Source organism: Monodelphis domestica, chromosome 5, assembly GCF_027887165.1.
Source record: "Monodelphis domestica isolate mMonDom1 chromosome 5, mMonDom1.pri, whole genome shotgun sequence".
Lineage (NCBI taxonomy): Eukaryota > Metazoa > Chordata > Mammalia > Didelphimorphia > Didelphidae > Monodelphis > Monodelphis domestica.
The window spans coordinates 17004265-17018346 of record NC_077231.1 but is presented as its reverse complement, the minus strand read 5'-3'; the positions used below and the strand labels follow the sequence as shown (position 1 = coordinate 17018346).

The window sequence follows — 14082 nt, the reverse complement described above, 5'->3', positions numbered from 1 at the left end:
CTTAATAATGTTTTATATGTTGTCTTTTTAGTATTTCATTGCAGCAACTATTTCATTTATAGGAAAACATCTACCTTCATTTAAAGAGATAATTTCAAGTGTAAGTAGAATCTTCAAGACCTTGGTCTAAGAAAAGGAAAAATATGGCTAAGAATTTGAGGGAATTCAAAATAATGGCATGAGTAAAGTTATAGCAGAAAGTTTAGGGACGTTAGATGAAGCACATGTTTGAGAGGAACAGATTTATTTGCCCAGCGAGTTGTAAAAACTAGTTTTTAAAGCTTGTCCTCTTAACAGGAAAAATTATAATAATTAGTTTAAGAGAAAACCCAGTTTCTGGTCTTCATTAAAAGCATTGTTTTTTTTTTCATACTCACAGGGCAATTCCACATCCCCGAGGTCATGCACACCTGGCGGCTCTTGTCAGCCATGACTGTAAGTAATTTATGATTTTTTTCCCCCTCATTGTTAGGATTATTCAAAATAAATTGTCATTTTGTTTTTGGTGATAATGAAAAACAAGGAATTGAAAGTAAGTTAGACAAGTCATTAAATGGATCAAACCCTTTTGTTGGTTTTAATATCATAAAGAAAAAATATATTTTCTGAATTCACAGTTTCTCTGAATATATATCTACATATATATTCTCCTAGTCCAAATTTTCCCTAAGGACTGATTATTTCTGTTTCGTTAAGGTCAAGAATGTGTTGTAGCCAGCAAAAAATTCTGTAAATGTACAACTGTCATATATGCATTTATCTTCCTTTTGTTCTTTTGGTTAGTCAATTAAGTTTATTTAGTATACTTCTAACATATGCATATATAATATACATACTATATTTTAAATTTGTAGCTAAATTAAAATAATTGATATAATGGATATACATATTAGATAAGACTAAAGCCACTATATTGAAAACAATAAAGATGTAATACTAGAATTCCTTAAGAGTTCCTTTTGAAATGTAGTTTGATCTTTTGAGTTTTGTAGGGGAAGTTTTCATTTTTGACTGCACAAAAGATAGTCACAGTTTAATACAATACTTTTGAGCTGTTAGACTTGGGGATATGTTGATTTTTTTGTCTAATGATTGGATTCAGGATAAATAGGTGTGAAAACTAAATTCAGTATCCTCTTGGAAGGTAATTTGTAGTAGATTAATTAAACCATGGGCTATAACAATTTGTATGAAAATTTTATATATTTGTTTAGATTTAATAAATAAACATTTGTATTAAATAAAACTTTTTTTGCCTATAGATTTTTAGAGTTTCTATTTAGGAAAAAGACTTCTAAAATTGTTTCTAGAAGGTTATGTTTTGCAACATTATGGTTTCTGTATTTTTTTGTCTTTTAGCCTACAACTTTTCTCATAGAATAGATCATTTGTCTTTTGGTGAACTTGTTCCAGGAATTATTAATCCTCTAGATGGAACTGAAAAAATTGCTAATGATCGTAAGTATTTTGTCATAGGTAGAGAAGTTGTATTTATTGAACTATTATCATTTAGATAATATTATTTTCAGATTTCTTCCTCATTTGAATGACAACTGTGTTGAAAAGGTAGGAGCATACATTTTTCAAATGTTAGAATTAAAACATAGGCCTTATAAAGAATTCTAATTACTCAGTTTATAAAAAGTAGAACATAGAAATAGTTTTCAACTATGTGGAAATTGTATTGCACTGGTGATGATGCTTTCTGTTCACCAAGGACAAAATAAGTGCTGGAACAGAAGGTTTGGATTGAAACACCTCTCTTAAGATTTTTAAAGTCCAAAAGTGCACTGGCATTTTTGAAAGCTTCTTTTGGAATTTTTACAAACTGTATGCATTTCTCTATTGACTGTTTTGGTTTGTAGACACAGAGTTTTCAAAACAGACTAGCTAACCTTTTATTTCTTTTAGCACTCAGTTCATAGTGCCTTTTTTCCCACTGGCATAGCTATGTAACCTATATTTCAGAAAAATCTGGTATTAAAAAAAAGTAAGTCAAATGAGGAATTCATTCCAGGATCTCTGAACCAAAGTATTCTCAAGCACAAAATTGATGCAGAATATTAAATATAGATTATAGCAGATATGTAATTGGAAGACTTACATTGGTAGCTATTTTGCTTTTTGATGTCAGGCTAAATCACAAATCATGTGTATCTAATGTATCTTCACATCCATGCAATATATATCTTTGGTAATGTGTTTGTTGAAATGACGTAATATCTCTGAAAATTACAGTTAGATAAATTTGAAGTTCTCAGAGGCCAGACTGAAACTGAGATTTTTCTCTTAGGGCTATACTCTCATACCTTGATGGGGAGGGAGGGGTGCCAAAATGGATCACATATTTTTAAATGGTCTCACTTTTTTAAATGAGAAAAACAAAACTGAAGACCAGGTTCTCATGGCTCCTGATCAAGGATGATGCTAGATTGTTTGCATAAGAATTTATAGACTTCATCAAAGTGGTCCTACCAAAACATTTTAAAACTATGAAATTCATAAAATTAAATTTGCATGTAGATTTTTAAGCAGCTTCTCATAGTGATTAAGAAAGCCAACCTATCTCTTCAAGGCCATCCTGATAACACATATAACACATAACACACAAGGACTTAAAAATGCAAGTCCCTTAAATCTTTCATTGTTCTCCAAGTTCCAAGTGCAAACAATTACTGTTCTTCATTCATAGAAGAAATTTCCGTATTCATAATTCTTTCTATTAATGACATCTCTGATCTTAACAAAAATTTGTAGGGTCGAGAAAAATCCCTCAGGAATGGAGACACAGAGACAATGCAAGTAAGCAAAGGATTACCTTTAAGAAATCTAATGCATTAGGGCTGCCCCAAAGAAGAAGCTGCATTGGCTTGTCTAGGGGAATACCTTTTATAGTATAGGGGGCTAGCATGAAATGTTGAACAATAGGATGTCGTGATTTGGCAGTTGCAGCTAGCTGAGGGGTTCACAATACAGGGAATGTCTGCTTAGCTGCTGGAACAGTTATGCTGACTTGGGCAAGAGTTTACCCCTGATCCCCCAGAGGGAGGTCGTTTTGACCTCCTTCATTCCACACTTCTTTTTATGAAACATGAGGAATCGTCCTCATGGAGATGGCCTCATCATAAGGGGCTGGGCAAGTTACAAGGGGTTGGTAATGCTGTCTGAGGACCATGAGCTGGACTGAATTAATGCAGTCCTTGACAAAGGCTACTCTGCAATTAACTAGCCACGTATGATCAGCATCATGAGAATGTAAGGAAGCAAAGGAATTTCCCTAAGAATAGTCTGCCTGAGTTTCTGGGGGTATAATGCCCATGACATCTCCCCCCTCTCCAAATGTCTTAAGGGAAAAGGGGTGATGGTCTCAGTCTTCTGTATCTTCTTCAGAGCCGAGAAGCTGTCCCTGCTTATTGTTAGGAGAGATTGACTGTAGGCAATGTCCAGGGCTTCAGGCTAGAATAGTTGCTGAGGTTACAGTGGCATCTGGGTGACTCCCATGAGTGCTTCCACCCTAGAAGCAACTAGAGAAGTGACAAGGTTACAGATGCAAGGTCCACATATCCCACAAGGGAGTAGCCAAAACTTGACCAGGGAGGGAAAGGCTGTGGACACAGGGTCTTTAGGGGTGTGTCCTCAGTGAATGCCTGGGTCCTAGGTAGATGGGGACCTGCTTGGAGATCTGAAGGATGTCCAGCAACTGCTTCCCCCGATTGGCAGACAGTTCACAAGGAGAGTCAGTCCTTAATATGTGCAGAAACTAGGACTGGGGCAAAAACTAGAACACCAGATAGAAACAGGGAAGCCAATAGAATCCATCTTCAGAAATCATCTTCTGACAGGAATAGATCCCTTTAGGAAAGCGGATTCCTGAGTTGTCTGCAAAGTTGGTATGTGATGTTTCTGTTACTATAAACAACTATAAACACTTGAGTAACAATATTTTACAGATGTATTTCTTTACCCCAAATTCTGGGGGAAATTTGAGAAAGCTTGGAGCTATATTTCCAAGCTCAAGATCCAAACTTCAACTATGGTAAATTAAAGCTACAAATATAAGCCGTCTATTAATAAACTTCACCTACGTTTCAAAGTATGTTCCCTAACAATTTAAGGATTTTCAATTATTAAGGTTGTTTGAGGAAATGGAAACTTTAATTTTACAATTGGCATTATGTGCTGATTATGGGAATTTGTCACAAAGGAAAAGGCTGACAGGGAAAATATTTCCTCATGTCGCAAGGGACACAGTGATGGCTTCACGTACAGGCCAAAGCTATCACTGGCTCATGTCATCATTGTATCACTCAAGGACTAACAGCCTATATGGTCAGAAAAGGTCTATTCCCAGGTGAGCCCAGAATATGCCTCTGTAACCATCCCAGTTCTCTGTCCTTTTTTTGTACTTTGTCACCATTAGATCCCAGAAGCCTTCTTTTTCCTTAAAAGACAAGTCTCACCCATTACAGCTCAGAGAAATTCTGCTTACCAGCAGTCCAGAAACAAATTTCTATACCCTCAAACAAGCTTTTCTGATCATTTGCCCTCTCTAAGGATTCCTTAAAGCCTATAAGTCTACATTATAGCAGTTATTCTTTTTTTTTTTTAAACCCTTATCTTCCGTTTTGGAGTCAATACTGTGTATTGGCTCCAAGGCAGAAGAGTGGTATGGGCTTGGCAATGGGGGTCAAGTGACTTGCCCAGGGTCACACAGCTGGGAAGTGTCTGAGGCCAGATTTGAACCTAGGACCTCCCATCTCTAGGCCTGGCTCTCAATCCACTGAGCTTCCCAGCTGCCCCCTATAGCAGTTATTCTTACATATTTTGGCAATAATTAATTTATCATAATTTAGTCACAAAACCTGAACAGGAATGTTGAATTCATTAGCTCTACAGCAAATACAAAACAGGGCTAGATCATATCTTGGCCTTAGGTTTAAACACTTAATCCCATTTTTCCTTTAAGCCTCTTATGATGGAAGGATAGATAAGGATGTAAAGCAGTCTTCTTGAGGCTATACTGCTAAAAAACCTGTTTTACAAAACTGATCTGTGACTTTTCTATACAGACTAAAATCTTACTGTCTGACAAAATTAAAATCAGGATGTTATTTTCTAAACTCACATTTTTACATAATCACAATTTTGAAATAAAACCCTATACAGAACTTTAATAGAGATATTTAAGCATTACTTCCTTCTGGTTAGCAGACAGGGAAAGGAGATTTGTAAGGTCTTCTTATAGAAGTAGCCCTGTTTACCCCCAAAACAGGATAATTAATAGGTTGTTTTACTATCTGAATACATGTTCATCTCTAGATCACAAATTCCTTCCTATACATTGTGCACATTTTTATTTTTTATTTTATTTTATTTATTTTTTTAAAACCCTTACCTTCCATCTTGGAGTCAATACTTTGTATTGGCTCCAAGGCAGAAGAGTGGTAAGGGCTAGGCAGTGGGGGTCAAGTGACTTGCCCAGGGTCACACAGCTGTGAAGTGTCTTGAGGCCAGATTTGAACCTAGGACCTCCCGTCTCTAGGCCTGGCTCTCAATCCACTGAGCTAACCAGCTGCCCCCCATTGTGCATATTTTTAAAAACAATTCATATAATATTAGTCAAAGACAACACCGTTTAGAAATTCCCTCTTTTGCAAAATACCAATTTTTTAGTACTTGTATTATTAAATCCCATGCACAGATTAACCACTTAAAAACTTCTTTTTTGTCATATGATTTCTTGTTGCTAGTTCTGACAGCACATACATTAAAATAACATCTGATTTGAAAAATCCCAAGTTTAAATTCTAGAGTAAGTTCTTCTCAACAACATAACAACATTTTCTGGATGACTTTTACATCTATAAAGTAGCCAGTGCAATTTCTGTCCTTATAGAATAAAACATTCCCTCTTTGTGTCAGGCTGGCTATCAATCACATTTAGACAATTCTCAAATTCACTGAAACCATTATGCATTGCAAGATCTAACAAAACAAACTTCTAACAATGAGTTTTGTTGTGCTCAATAAAATCTGGCTAACATGAAATTACATTTGAATCATATAGCAATCCACCCAAGTTGTCTGCATCAACCCTTAGAATTAGTCTTGAGTGAAAAGTGCCTCTAACTGTGGAGTAAGAGACGAGACTGGGGTCTCACTAGTTGTCTTTCTGTTCAGAATCAATCCTCCTCCCTGCAGCAGAGGAGAGAGATTGATCTGATCAGTGAACTGATGGCTTCCTGGTTGCCTATTTTTCTTATCATCTCTGTCTGGATTTCTCAGCGGGCTCTTGCCTTAAAATCTATAAGCAAAGAGTAAGCGGCTTCTATCCATATTGTGCTCTCTTTCTTGTAAGGTATGTCTAATTGCCACCTGGTGTTAGAATTTAGGATATCAAAAAGCCAATTTCCTCATTTATTTTTTTTTTGATGGTGTTCAGCTATTATTATTATTATTCTAACCTGAGAGAAAACAGATAAAACGATCAAACAAAAAACCCCGGAACCATCAGCCCAACCATTCGGATGGGGAGGGCTGTTGTGGAAGAAGGGGGTTGTTCTTAGGGTTAGGGGAAATGGGCTTGCCTCATCCCCTTGTCTGATGTGCAGGGAGGTGGATATGGTGGAGGCGGTGGAGGCACCTCCGGCTGCACAGCCATGGCCTCATTGGCATCATCGGGAGGGGGAAACCCAGGGACATAAGGGGGTTGGGGTAATGGAGGGTCCAGGGGCGGTGATCCCGAAGGGAGTAACATGGGAGGAGTTGGGGTTGGTTTCTTGGCCACCAGGATGGTAGAGGGGTTGGCAGCCAACACCAGGGGACTTACCCAGGGACGGGGTGGGGGGTCCAAGACCAGGTCCTGCCAGGTCAGGATATAGGGCATTTGATCAGGGTGGCTATTAGGACCGGTATCGAGGACCCGGGCGCAGACAGCACTCACAACCTCCTTATTCCAGGTACCTCCCCTGGGCCATCCGACATGGAGGGAGGCCATTCTGACTCACAAAAAGAACGAGACAGGCAAAGAGACAGACAGTGCATTCTCCAGAGAAACAGGAAGAGAATAAATAGTACGAGGGTCTCTTATTTTTCCGATAACCAATTGTATTGGTTTGACCAACAAGACCCAGTTTGCCGGTCTGGGTTAACCCAGAAATCTAGTTCTTGCACTGTCTCGAATCTTGCAGCTGGGCTCCAAGCCCCAGGGGACTCCAAACCCTGTAACCAAGATTCAACCTCAGTGCCCCAGTTCCAAACTAGGCAGAGGGACTCTAGCCCCCTGTGTTCTGGGCAAAAATTCCAAACAAGAATTCCTGGCTTTCCCCTTGCCCTCCCCCCCCCCCCCTTGTATTCCGGGCAGAAATTCTCTGGGCAAAAATTCTTGGTGCCACAGACAAAAATTCCTGGCAGTAATACAAACTCAAACATTCATCACCAAATCACTTCCCAGCCTTTCCGGCCTGGCCCCTTGCGGGACACAGGAACCACATACTAAGCCGATCCACACACACAGTTGAAACCGGATCACTTAACAGAATTGGACTTGACAATAGGCCCTCTTTGTATAAACCTGAGGCCAGTGGGACTGGCGGGGCCACTTAGTCGTATGTTCTAATCCCGTGATCAGTTCCCCATCAGTCACAATCACACAACACTACCACCAACATTTACACTGACCTGGTGTCCGTGTTCTGGTGGTCCACTAGTGGAGGACCAAATGTAGGATCTGAGAAAAATCCCCCAGGAATGGAGACACAGAGACAATGCAAGTAAGCAAAGGATCACCTTTAATAAATCTCTAATACGTTAAGGCTGCCCCAAAGAAGGAGCTGCACTAGCTTGTTGTCTAGGGGAACACTTTTTATAGTATAGGGGGCTGGCATGAAATGTTGAACAAAAGGATGTCGTGATTTGGTAGTTGCAGCTAGCTGAGGGGTTCACAATACAGGGAGTGTCTGCTTAGCTGCTGGAATGGTTATGCTGACTTGGGCAAGAGTTACCCCTGATCCCCCAGAGGGAGGTTGTTTTGACCTCCTTCAAATTGAAGCATATTCAGGCTTATTTTGATTTTTTTCATTAGCTCTTATGATTAAAGTATAAAGTTAAAAACTAATGTTAGTTATATAATTGAAACTTGTTTGAAATTCAAAATTAATAGCTATATTTACATTTGTTAATTCTGAATTATGGCATTATTCTAAAACAAGATGTTAAATAGATGTTGGCAAAATATTTATGCTCCACCTAATTTATTTTTACCCATTTTTATATTTCCTTTGAGAGTATTGGTTTTTCTTTAAGTTCAGACACAAATGGGAAGAGGGACTACTTAGAGATTTTAAAGTACAAGTTTTATAGTGACCCCCAGAAACAGTGGTTTTTGTTATATTCAGTTCTGTGACATAATCCTTGATATCCCTCAGATATTTTTATCTTATATTGCTGATATGCTTCATGTACAAAATATGAAAATGTTTGTGATAATAGCTAAACTTTTTTATGTTTTATGTTATAATACCAGCATGATTTTATTTTATCCCCCTAGATATAGTTTTTGCAACTATGTAGAAATTTTGATGCAGATTTAACCCCCCCCCCCCCCAAAAAAAAAAAGTAAAATATTTTTGGTACTGAATTGGTTGCTATTTTCCTTAGAATTTGTTTATAAATATGGTCATTTTGGTACCTTAAATACATTTAACCAGGTTTTATGTACATTATTAATAAATAAAGGTGTTTATTAGTTACTATATATTTGGTAGTTGGTGGGTGGTATTAACTTTCAGGAAAAATGTAGTTAGTGAACAGTATTTTTTAAGTACTAATTTATTTTTTGATTGACTCTTTGGAAAGCTTTTCTTATTTTATTCTAGATAACCAGATGTTCCAGTACTTTATCACAGTTGTGCCAACAAAACTCAATACATACAAAATTTCAGCAGACACTCACCAGTTTTCAGTGACAGAAAGGGTAAGTTAATTTCAGACTAGCAAAATGATCTGGTGATAATTACTTTTTAGTCTTATCTGTTGAAGAAGAATTTTATCTTAAGTTGAAGTTTTTCCCAAGCTCAGAACTTTAAAAAAATGGAATTGTATTAAAACTATTGTGTCCTTTTTTGGCAATAATTCTGTAAATGGTTTTTTCCCCATATTTGTTGCACTGTAAAAATTTCAGGGCATGGAAAAATGAATTGATTTTGTTTTTTACCTTCTAAAATGCTGTTTAGTTAATCCAGAAATTGCTAAACTTCTTATATATTTAACTTTAAGTAATTTGATCTCAAGTAACTTACTCCATAACATCTATTTCTTTATTATATATATTCTCTAAGATCATATCCTCTTCTCGATTGAAGTAGAAAAGCATTTAAGTGCTTACTATGTGCTAGGAACTATGCATTGAGACAAATATCAACAAAAAGACAGCACTTGCCCTCAAGGAACTTATATTTTGTTGGAGGCAGACAACACACAAAAAGGAGCTAAAAGGCAAAGGGTGAAGGGAATGGAAATATCAGGTTAAGTGGCATGGTTTTGAAATCTAGAGGAAATCAAACAGGGGCCTTGGAGAGAATGAAGGCAGGCTTCTCCTTGAAAAATTGAGGCTTCAGAAGGAACTGACCAGTGGAAGAAGCAGGGCAGGCCTTGTAGAGGGGTAGTCCATGGTGCGTGTGCCTTTGGAGAGGCAGGCTGTTTGAAGACGATGAGGCCTCAAGCACTGAGGGAATTTCTAGGACTGCAGTGAAGAAGGATTTTAAAGTCTGGAGGAAGTTGGGAAGAGAACCAGGAAGAGAAAAGCTTTAAAAAATCCATTACCTGGTGGCCAAACATGTAATTAATGATGATCTTCTCTGATTAGTTAGGTTTTTAAATTCCATGCACATGGATAGCTGTGTAGTACTGTGGATAGAATGCTGGGCTTGGAATCAGGAAAACCTGAGTTCAAATGTGGCTGTAGACACTGACTCTCAGTAAGTCACTTAACCTTGTTTGCCTTAGTTTCCTCATTTGTAAAATGAACTGGAGAAGGAAATGGCAAACTACTGTCGTAGCTTTGCCAAAAAAAAAACAACCCATAAAATACCCAAGTTGAATCACACTGTTAGATACAACTGAAATGACTTAACAATAACAACAAATATCCTGTATTTACCAATTTAACCTGTGACCTATCAGATTTTATATATCCTAGTGACATATATTTGAGAACCCAGTGTAATCTATATGCTATATTCTATAATGAGGTTATAGAGTAGATCATTATTGGTGTTTTGTTTACTTTCACCTGAAATTTAATTTGAATGCCATAAAATATGTAGTTCATGCAAATATTAAATATAAGAAGTTTTCATTTATCTGGGAACAGAACATTTGCTTTCCAACCCCTTATGCCTTTAAGTTGGGAAAAGAAGTAGGCTTAATATTTCATTCCTACAGTGACTGTGTGACCTGAAGAAGAATTGAGTGTACAATTATTCCTCTTCTATAGTACCCACTCTGGTGAACAGGATAAGGATTCTTAATTAGTTGACCTCTGTAATAATGTAATTTAGACTGAAAGCCTACCTAGAAGTGATTGTTTCATTTGGAGAAGCAAGATAAAGTTGGAGTCTTTTGAGTGGGCTTTGCCACTTAATAGTAAACATTTTTTTTCGCAAAATGTGCTGATATTTGAAAAAGTATTTCCTCTTACCACTCATCCACATGGCACAATGATAAATGTTTTAAAGCTTTATCAATAAATCCCATGAGTGCAATGGAATGTACCTTTAGTTCCTACTGATGAGAGGCTGAGGCCGGTGGATTATTTGAGTTCTCACAGTTCTATGCTTCAGAAGAGCCAAAAACTAATCAGTATGGCATCAATATGGGAAGCCCTTGAAAGCAGTGGTGTGCTATTTAGCACCTTAAGGAGGAACAAACTGTCCCAGGTAGGAAAAATAACAAAGGTGAAACTTTCCAGTGAATAGCTGTTGTACTCCAACCTGAACAGGATAGGGATTCCCTGTATTTGATTGTGTTTCTCATCTCCCCCCTAAAAAAGAAGCTTTAGAAAAAATTTGTCCTATAGTGTTTTAAATTATGCTGTAATATCTCAGGAGAGTAATATTAATATGTAACGAGGCACTATGTTATATTTAGCATTTTGCTTATGTATTTCCTTTGAGAAAGAGTTGACCGTATTATTGTGATTCTTTTAAACCCTTGGACAGATTATAACCACTGCCAAATTGGGTCATGGAAAAGGAGTGTAAATGCACTCAGAACCAAAGCATTCACATTTGAAACTCGACCTTTTTTGAGACAGTACAGGGATGGATAAAGTGGTATATTATTGATTGGTTAAAAAATACTTATGTTGTAGATAAGTGGTAAATTTTAAAATTTGGTTTTGTTAGATTCAGAGAAAGATGCAAGAAAAATCAATTGATATTTAGGCCAGTAACTCAAAAAATCTATTCAAGTAAATCTTTTTATAATTATCACCTTTAATTCTTACCCTTTGGTTATTAATATCTTGTAATGAGAATATAAATTGTTTGTTCTACTGATTCTCTCCTATTTGAATGATGATAGGTAGAATTCAAGATTCAATATAAATCCTGGCAAGGAAGTCTTGCCAAAAGTGTCAGATTGTGAGTTTAGGTTTTTATTCATTTAACACTCACATTAAATTGATCAACAGATTAAGATGAGATTAAAACTTTTTTAAAATTTATTTTTAATAACAAAAAATTTAAATAAATGCATAAAATGTATGCACAAAACCACAAACTTCACATTATTTACAGTTTGTTTAATTATAATTTATAAATTATATACTGGGTGCTAATATAAACATCCTCTGCTTTTGAGTTCTCTTTGTATTTGTTTTACTTAGATACTTTTTTCTCTTGGTTTTGTGGCTGTTTTAAAAAAAATTATTATGTATTTATTTTTATTCTCTTTTTCATCTTCAGTAGAATAAAATAAAAACTTCCTGAAAGTTCCCCACTTACAAAAATAGATTAGTCAGAAAGCATGAATGAAGAAGCAGCAGTTTTATTATTCTTTTTCATGAAAGATGACAGATGCCCTAATGACAAATGCTTGGGAGCAAGAACAGTCTTTTATAGAATTCTAATAATGCAAGATTTCCCCCTCCCTTCTCTGCCCAGCCCCCTTGTCTGGGGGAAGGTATGATATACAATCTTGAATGTGTGAACTAGGTTCAGAGTACAGTGAAGTGAAATGTCACACAAAGATGATTTACATATTTTAACACTCATGAGATAAAAAAATAACTGAACTGCCAACTGTACCCTTGAATCAGAAACCTCTGTACTTTCTTAGGCTTGTCTTGTTATCAATCAGCTCCTCCTGGATTTGTTCTGGGACTGTTTCAATAAATAACCAAAAGGTTATAAACTGCCCCTCCATATCCCCTTCCCTAGTTGGGGTACTAAGTGGAGGTTCTTGCCTTTCTGAATACGTGGTACAAGCTGAATGTCATTCTGGGAATAATACACTTAATTCTATATTTCCAATATTTGTCATTTCTAAATACAATCAAATTTTGTGTTATTTATATTCATTTTGCCATAAAAAACAAAGCTTCCATGAATATTTTCAACCATACACAGCTTTTTACCGTTCAGTAATGCCCTTTTAGAGTGTAACCCTAGAGGTGGGATCCCTAGGTCAGATTTATACAACTATTAATGTATATTTCCATTTTTTTTTCTAAAATAACAATCCACAGATGCTCTAGCATTGTAATATATGCTTGTTTCTCCATGTTCCTATCAACATTTAATTTGATCACACATACATTACCAGGACCATTTTTAGTTAGATTGGTCCTTAGGCATGTGTCGAGTGAAATTCGGGGGGGGGGGCTGTACCCCCTAAGATCACTCTAATGAGCAGACTTGATGCTGGCAGAGTTAGTTTTGCATTTTTTAAAATTGAGTCTGGTTTTGAGGCCTGTTCAAGGATTTATCAGATTGCAAAATACTCTGAAACATTTCTCAGGCTTTAGCATTCAGGCTGAGTCAAGATTATAACTTGTAAGATTTGAGATTTCTCTCATAGAAATTAGGTCACCCCTAAAAATATCAAAGACATATATGTGTGTATGATGTATGTATGTATGTATGTATGTATGTATGTATGTATGTATAAAGCTATTTGGGGAGAGCTGTTTCTTCTACTCTTCAAAAGGAGAGATTGATATCTGCTACTGGGGGCACCTAACTTCACTATTTTTCTATAGGAAGTTGCCAGTCTTTAACTACTACTATGAATCAATATATATTGAGGAATAATGCACAAATTTCATCCCACACAGGCAGCAGACACAATCTGTTGCCAGAACCATGTTTTTTCCAAAACAAGTCTTTCCAGCTTGGTCACACCCAGTAGAACTTTTGTTCCAATTCCAGAACCCCTCAAGAATGCAGGATTACCTCCATAGTTTCATGGTATTAAAGTAAGACTTTTGCAGAATAATTATGCTCTCTAAACCATTGTCATCCCACCAGAAACTATGTTTGGATTTATGTGTTTTCAAGCTTAGATTTACTACTAACTAATATGCATGTGTGTGAGGGTTTTCCATATAACTGTATTTGGATTAAAATTAGGAGTAACTAAGCATGAAACCTATGTCAGGGAAAAACCGCTAAGAGGAGGTTTTACCTTAAGCCCATTTAGAACCTTGGGGGAAAGTTCCTGGCAAAGAATCTTGAGAAACTGAAAGTCTGTTGTGGGTCCAACTGAAATCCTTCTGGGTTGTGTATCTGCCCTGGAAGGAGGCGAGACACTTGTATCTGGGAAAACCAGGAAAACCTGGAATCCCTAGTGGCAGTTGGAAGAAGAGAAAAAAAGTTGGAGTGTTTGGGAATAGCTGGAGAAAGGAAACCAGTAGAAGAAAAAAAACCTGTCTTTTTCCCCTCTATGTGGCTGCAGAGTGGGCAGGCCTAGTTAGACCTACCAGGCCAGAAGCCTAACTAGGCCAAAGCCTGACTAGGCCCAGAAAGAATAGACAGTTTGAGTAGTGATTTGGAGGAATACGGTGTCCAAAGCCATAAAGAA

At 36.9% G+C, this 14082-nt stretch overlaps 1 protein-coding gene across 4 annotated transcripts in view; it reads left to right on the top strand.

Moving 5' to 3' along the window:
• ERGIC2 (ERGIC and golgi 2) overlaps positions 1–14082 on the top strand; it is an 85165-nt gene that overhangs the window by 62455 nt on the left and 8628 nt on the right. For all 4 annotated transcript variants that reach the window (XM_001363607.4, XM_056797667.1, XM_056797670.1 and 1 more), the window contains 3 exons: positions 380–435; positions 1360–1458; positions 8877–8974. In XM_001363607.4, the coding sequence (XP_001363644.1) occupies positions 380–435; positions 1360–1458; positions 8877–8974 (253 nt within the window). The remainder of the gene's footprint in view (positions 1–379; positions 436–1359; positions 1459–8876; positions 8975–14082) is intronic.